Genomic DNA, 7,323 nt, shown 5'->3' on the forward strand with positions numbered 1-7,323 from the left:
GACTTGCAAAGACAAAGAGGTAGCTTTTTCTGCTTATAAATCACTTCTAGCTACTGTTATTAAAAAAATCCAGCTCAACTGATGAAAGTTGATGTTTCACATCTTTTTTGGCAAAGCAGGAGTGAGCTATAATTTTACTTACTAAACCTGAACTCTGTTATAATTTTGTCATTCAGAAAGCTTTGCAGTAAATTAATCACTAGAATAAGTACTGGTCTTTTTGTTTCAAACCAATCTAAGGAGTAACCAGAGGCTTTATAAAGTTCCTTTTTTTTTTTTTCTGAGCACACTGTATATTTGGATGACCAAAGAAACATTTACAAAGAATATGTTTAAAAGCATATTTTACCCTCTTTCAGAATAAAACAAACCCCTGCCACATCTTCACAAGGACTCCATGCCCCAGTAAGTCTCACACATCTCACCTTTTTCCTTGCAACTCCATGGAAGGTTTTAGTGTGGAAAATAACTAACAGGATGTCTTCAGCTCTGTCAATAACTAGCATCTCCATCAGCACTAGGTAATGCTGCTAAGATACATCTCATAAATCTTTCTGGAAATCACATGAGATGCAGCACATGCCCATGGAGGACTGAAAGGAAAGCTCCGTGCAAATGTCTGCGCCAGCTAAGCCACCTTCTCATCACTTCCTGCAGTGCCTAATCCAGCCCATGCCAATCCAGGCAGTTTTACAACAGATTTTTGCCAGCTGTGTGCTAGCAGTTTGATAGCAAAAAATCCCACAGTGATGTTCATATTATCAGTGCACTGATTACCACTGACAGAAGGAAAGATATTGACACCTGGATGTCTCTCTTGCTCGAGAAAACAAGTACAGGCACTTTATGCCTCTCCAGGTTCAAGATTCTGACATGGCAAATTATTCTTTTTATTTTCTTCTTTTCTCTTAAATCAGCCTTATTTATTACAAAATTTTGTGGGATTACTAAAGTCAATTGTATTTAGAGGTAGTTTATTCAATGTCACAAGGTACTGTAATGCAAGTAAAAATGTAACTAAGTATTTTAAAACATGAAACCACAAGAAAAAAATTGCAACCAAAATACTTCTGTCTGCTTACACATTGTGTTTGTTTAATGTGGATTTCTCTTCCCATAGTAGAGAAATGCCACATTCATATTTAAAATCTGAAGTATTGACACAATCTTCTGAATGCATAAAGCTGTTTTGGCAAAACACGAGTGCCTGGATGCTGCAGTTATGAAAATGAAACAGCTCATCAATTTACCCAAAATCTGCCTACAGACAAAGCATTCTTCAGGAAACCTGATGCTTTTCTCATTCAGGAAGAAATCCTCACCATATGAACTCAGTAAAAAACCTCTGCTGACTTCAATGTGACCAACTGGTAAGAGACTGACCGGGCTATCATTATGCTTCAAAACTAAGATTATGCACATATATTCACAATTAGGAACCATAACAGCAGAAACACTTGATGAAACAGTTATAAAGGAAGTGAAAAATCGAGAAAGAAGATCCTGTAGTTCAAGATTAATCTGTTACTCACAAAACTCCCTAATCTGAGTACAAGATCAAACCTTTAATTTTTTTTTTCCTTAGCAAGTCAAAAGCTCACATTTCTTCAGCTGTCTGTCACAGAGCACTGTCAGAAATGGAGACAATCTGCTAACGGAATTACAGTGTGGTTTCTCAGAGACTGAACCAGTACCTACTTTGAAATTACACCTAAATTATTAATTACCAACTTAACAGTATAAGCATACCTTTGGCCTCATAGCATCCCTATAATCTTTCACAGTATAAAACCAAACAGCTTCTGATACCCATAATTACTTACCAGAATAAAGGACTTCTTATAGAAGTTTTGTTTGTAAATATTTTATTAAAAAACCCTTTTAATGCTATTATTCAACACGTGTAATAATACTTTAATAAAGTATCACATAGTAATATGTATTTTGGATCAGGAATGTAATGGTTTTAACTAAATCATAAGAGCTCTGTTCCGCTCCAGTCTCTTCTGAACTTATTTTTTTTCCAGAATTTAAACAAACTCATTCTTTGTCAAGGTACGTCATCCTTAAGGCCTTGCAAACTTTGTAGTGATTGAACCAAAACAAAGATAGAGCTTAGCTTTCTTTCTGAAGACCACGTTGCTTTTGAGCTTAAAAAGATGCCTGCAGTTTTCAAGCAGTCTAGTGGCAAATCAGCAAGAAAGAAATCAGAGGAGAAGAAGGGGCACTTGGAAATCAAAACAGTAAAGTGCACAGCTATACCATCTGAAATTGTATTAATCTGATCCAAAGAACTTCCTGGACTATGGATATTTAATACAATTTGGCTTGCATGAAACATACCATCACGATCAGACAGAAAGGGTTTTCTTTTTTCTTCCTGAAGTCATCTACAGGATTTATGGAATTCAATTTTCAAGGGTAACATAGTGCAGCTCTTTGGATATTGATTGGTTTCCTAAGTCCTCAAGGAGATGAAGAAGGGGGAAAGGTGTGGAGGGATGCAAGGTGTCCTCATGCCTCCTTCGTTTTATTTAGATGCCAGTACTCTCCAGTTCCCCAACCTCCAGCCCTAATGCAGCATGTGACCTAGAAATCATAAAGAGTTTCTCTTTATTTGTGTACTGTCTTTGAGTTTGCTGAGATTGTTCCCCTGTTTGTTCTCTGCTGGTAGCCTTGAGGGGGTCCGTCTTCTCAACTGGTTCCTCCTCACAATCCTGAATTTTACTGGCTGCAGTGTTGGCAACTGACTCTAATGAGGTGCCAGCCTCCTCCAGGTGGCTGTAGCCCTTATTGCTGCTGGAAGGCTCAGACTGGGAGCTCTGGGAGTCCATCCTGGTGATGGCAGGAGGGGCTGAGCGAGGTGATTCCCCCAGATCTAGAGGTTTGGAATAGTTAGATGATGTGTTTACCAAGAGGCTGGAGTCCAGGACCCTGCTGACAGCTGGTGACCGAGGTGGCTCAGGGAAAAGGGGATGCCTGGCATCAGGCAAGCAACTGGTGCTCTGCCTCCTGAGAACCAGCTTGTGCCTTCTTGTCCCACAGCCTCCCTCCATGTGGCTGCTGCTGAGGTCAGTTAGGCTCAGTTCAAACTCCCCCCGAGGGATCTCCTGGGCTCCTCGCTCACCAGGAGGTCTCCGCCATCCTCCCCCTCCGCTGCCTGACCCTAAGGGCAGGAGGGCAAAAGCACTCAGCGAGGAGCCAATGATGGAGCTGGCTGTGCTGCAGTGGTCACAGCTCTCTGGTGGGCTGCAGGGAGGGCTGATGACAGTGTGGCCAGCAAGGGCAGCACGCTCCCGGCAGATGCTGTACACAGCCTCAGCCAGGCTGGGTGGCTGTGGTGGGGGGCAGAAGGAGGAACGTCGTGGTGAAGACACCAGATCCGGTGGGGAAAGGGAGATACCCAATCCTGGTGGCCAGGAACTCTTGGCCAGCATGGCTGCAGCACCCAGACCTTCACTGCCAGGCTTTAGCTCCAGGCCCCGGTGCTGCACATAGCTGACAAAGCCATTGAGAGGAGCTGAGGCTGGGGTGCCTCCATCCTTGGCCCGCAGGCTGTGGGCATCGATGACGGTGGAGTAGAGGTCACGCAGGTTGATGATCTTGGTCTTCTTGTCGCGGTTCTCGTGCAATACCGCATTGGCGCAAATGAAGAGGAAGATGCCAATGCCCATGATGAGAGGGCCCAGCACCTTCAGCTTGTCTGAATGCAAGTAGCTTGAGAAAAGACGGAAAAGGAAACCCACTGAGGCCTGGGGGGATGAGGACGCTGGGGGGGACTGTGGGGACCCACCAGTGGCAGCAGTGGTGGAGGTATTGGCTCTGGGGGGTGATTCTGGATGGATCCCTGCCTGTGCCCCTTCCTGGCTCTGGGAGCGGTTCTTGGGGGTGAGACCCGCACTGAAGCTGCCTTCTCTGTACACCTGGCTGGGCTTAGGCCAGTAGCCCACCACAGCCAAGGCAATGCCCACCAGCAGTACCAGGATACCACAGAGGGCAATGAGCCCTGAAAGTGAGCACAGCTTGAGCTTGCCTTTCACCACCACCACGTCGTTCTTGCGCTTCTTTTTGGCCTTGCGTTTGTGTTTGGGAACCTGGCTTTGGGGTCGCAAGGGGTCCTGTTTCCTAGCAGAGATCCTCAGGAGGCCTCCAGTGGCGATCATGGCTGGCTATCAGCGTACTGCCCCCTACAGCCACTCCAGTTCCTGCAATGAAAGGGACAAAAGAAGAGGATGAGGATCCAGGCTGACCTACAACACAAGAGATGCCTCTGTTTGCTCTTCCTCCTTCCTCCTGCTAATTAAAACTCTGAACAAGTGGGACAAGAGTTGACACCAACAGACAACAATGATCTCCCTTGCCCACACAGCTCCTGTGTGTGAGAGAGACAGGCAGACCAACAGCATCAAAACAGCCACATGCCCCACTATACACTTGCCAAACAGCTAATTAATTTTTTTAGACTCCAGGTAAATAATAGAGATAGTGGTATCAGCTAGTGTGAACAAAAAAAATTATTTTACTAGTCTCAGAAGGAGTTTGCGAAGCACCTGAGCTCAGAAGATGCTGAGCTCCACTTCCTAATATGCTGTGGTGTTACACTGCACACTGACTATGGTTAGTGATGTCATGCAGGATTTGAGGGGATGAGGGAAATAAAAGCAGGAAGGCAGTATATTTGATCTATAGATACCATTTGTTTCATTACACTACTTTCACATTACTGGAGGGAGTGTTATAAACATATTACTTGTCTTGCTTAAATAAGGGGGAAAGGAATTACTGCGAAATTCACAAGGGAAACATTTGAACACTGGCCAGTGGTGCCCTGTGAAAGTTTTTCCTAGCCATTTGCACTTGATCTGCAGTATTACAGAAATTCATCTCCTGCCAGTGGTCCAGTAGGCATCCCTAGTTTGGGAACATGTGTGATGCTCCAGGTAACCGTTATGTAACGCCAGTAAATACATCCCCCACTGCCCCACCCCCTCCCGCTCTCAGAAAGGAGAGATGATGGCTGGCAGGTAAGAGATGACAGGTCAAATACTATTAAAGGAGGAGTGAACCCTTGCAAGTCACCTGGGGAAACCGTAAGGAGTGCTTGCAAGGAAACTGGCAAGGGACAAACATTGAATATTTGCAGCTTTTGTCTTACTTGAACATCAGAAGTCATCTCTCTGTTCCAGTGACCTAAGCTAAAATACAGCGTGGAAGAGCAATTCCTGCACTGTTGCAATTCTTTTTGAAACCTATTTCTTCACACTACCAAGGATCCCCTCCCCCCTTTCTGAATATTTTCACTGAGGGGGCAAAAGATGACAGCACGACTCACAAAGTTCAATGAATTGCACTGAGAGGTGATTAAGTAAGCATCTAAAAAAATTACTTTGCTCCTCTTCCCCTGTTCAGCCTTTAAATCTCATCTCTTTTCTGTTCTAATGCTAGATTTGCTGCGTATACAGTAATACTGTGTCCCATTTACTCTGTATTTTTCCCAGAAAAACGATGGGTGTTGTCAGAAAGGACGTTGTTAAATTACTCTCCGAGGTACTGTACGCTCAAAACAAAGAGCAGAGATTTCTCTTTCCTATCGCTGAACTATTTATGAAAAAAAAAAAAGGAAACTAGAAAGAGAGAGAAAGCATTTTGTTGATGCAAAAGTGCAATTACCGGAGCATGCTTTGCTTTGATTATTTAATTGCCGATTCCTTTATCTCATTTTCTGTTGCCCCACTAGCCAGCTGCCCGTCTCTTCTCCACGGCGATAACAGATGGTCATCAGCTCCGAGGAAAGCTCCCAGTCCGGCATCGCCTGGCACTTACTTTCGGCGATGGCGAGAGCAGCGCTCGGCAGGCGAAGGAAGGCACGGCCAGTGGCCGCAGTGCCATGAAACCACCGGGCTGCGACCCGCAAGGGGCTGCAGCCACATCCCGCACGAACGGAGAGCGACTCCCCATCCACACCCCAGACCGCAGGAGCCGGCCCGCAAGCACCACCACGACCTTGCCCGGCAAAGCCCAAATACAGCTGTAACAGTCCTAACGGGACCCGAGCTAACCCCTTCCCCCGCTAGGGTTCAGACACGGGGCTCGCCGGGCTCCGCGGGAGCCCCGGCACCAGCCCCCGAGGCTCGGCGGCCGCCGCTGGCTCCGGCCCCGCAGCTCCCCGCCGTCGTGGCGGGGCGGGGCGGCCGCTCCGGGGGCGTCGTTCAGGGGTCGCCGGCGGATGGAGGACCGGAGCGGTGGCAGTGACTTACCGGGGAGGGCCGGGGAGAAGTCCGCGCGGGAAGCGGACGAGCCGCCGCGGGGAAGAAACTTTCCTGCCCGAGCGGGCATCCCCGCCCCGCCGCCGCTCACGGCCCCGGGCGGGCGGGCGGCGGGACTGGGCCGAGCGCCAGGCGCCCCCTCGGCCCCGCCGCGGCCGGCCGCCTCAGGGAGCTCGGCGGGAGCGCTGCCCCCTCGCCGTGCCGCATCCTTCCCGCCGTGGGGCCGCCCCTCGCGGCAGCGCGCCCGCCCTCGCGGCGGAGCCGGAGCCGCCGCCGCCGCCTGTGCCAGGGCCGCCGCTGCGGGCGGTGCGCGGCTCCGCGATGCCGGCCGGACCCGGCGCCGTTGCCAAGCGACAGGAGCCGTGACACAGGGAAATTGCGGCAGGGCGGCCGCCCCCGCCACCTGCGCACCTGCGGCCGCTGCCGCCGCCTCGCCCCGACCGCCCCGCCCGTGCCGGCCCCGCCCCATCGCCACGACAGCCGTCGGTCCGCTGCCACGAGGGACGGCTTGGCGGCCTCGGGCTCGGCCCCCTCACCTTTGGTGTTTGTGCCCCCCAAGTTTGCCGGAATGCCTGGGAGCAAAGTCAAGAAGCAGGTGAAAAGGTGAAGCAAGAGGACGAAGAACAAAGTGGCAGCTGAGATCCATCAGTGGTGTCACCCGGAATCACTCAGTTTGAGCAGAGACCAGGAAACAACGTTCTCTTTGGAGCTACTTGGTGAAAACCGATTAAATTGAAGGTATCACCTAAGTGAGACATAACCTAACATGTCCCGTCATCCTGCTGCACTTATTCTGGGGAGCAGATTGCTGCTGATTGCTTTAGTCAAGACATGTTACAGGTCCACTGTGATCTGGAAAGGCAAATTTGAGGCTGGTATCACAGTTAATACAGAAAACTCATCCCCTGGCTTGGGTTTCCTCCCTAATGTACATAGCAAGGTTCACTGGGGTGGACAGACTGAAAACCTGCTTTTTTGTACAGTAGCCTTACAATTCTTTTGAAGCTGGACTGTGACCTAGCCTGGCCCAAACCAGCTTTCCTCTACCTCTATATGA

General features: G+C 49.0%; 1 protein-coding gene across 1 annotated transcript; it reads right to left on the reverse strand.

The window, feature by feature from the left end:
• Positions 1–2,029: 2,029 nt before the first annotated feature.
• TMEM200C (transmembrane protein 200C) lies at positions 2,030–6,589 on the reverse strand. The gene is made up of 2 exons (XM_071553134.1): positions 6,258–6,589; positions 2,030–4,205 (listed from the first exon to the last, which is right to left on the reverse strand). The coding sequence occupies exon 2, from the start codon at positions 4,161–4,163 to the stop codon at positions 2,535–2,537; it is 1,629 nt and encodes a 542-aa protein (XP_071409235.1). The 5' UTR covers positions 4,164–4,205; positions 6,258–6,589; the 3' UTR covers positions 2,030–2,534.
• Between the last annotated feature and the right edge of the window lie 734 nt (positions 6,590–7,323).

The sequence above is a fragment of the Pithys albifrons genome, chromosome 4 (genome assembly GCF_047495875.1).
Source record: "Pithys albifrons albifrons isolate INPA30051 chromosome 4, PitAlb_v1, whole genome shotgun sequence".
NCBI classification, from domain to species: domain Eukaryota; kingdom Metazoa; phylum Chordata; class Aves; order Passeriformes; family Thamnophilidae; genus Pithys; species Pithys albifrons.

What these genes read in the sequence shown, in the direction of transcription:
- TMEM200C (XM_071553134.1), bottom strand. Translation starts at nt 4,163, where the DNA reads ATGATCGCCACTGGAGGCCTCCTGAGGATCTCTGCTAGGAAACAGGAC.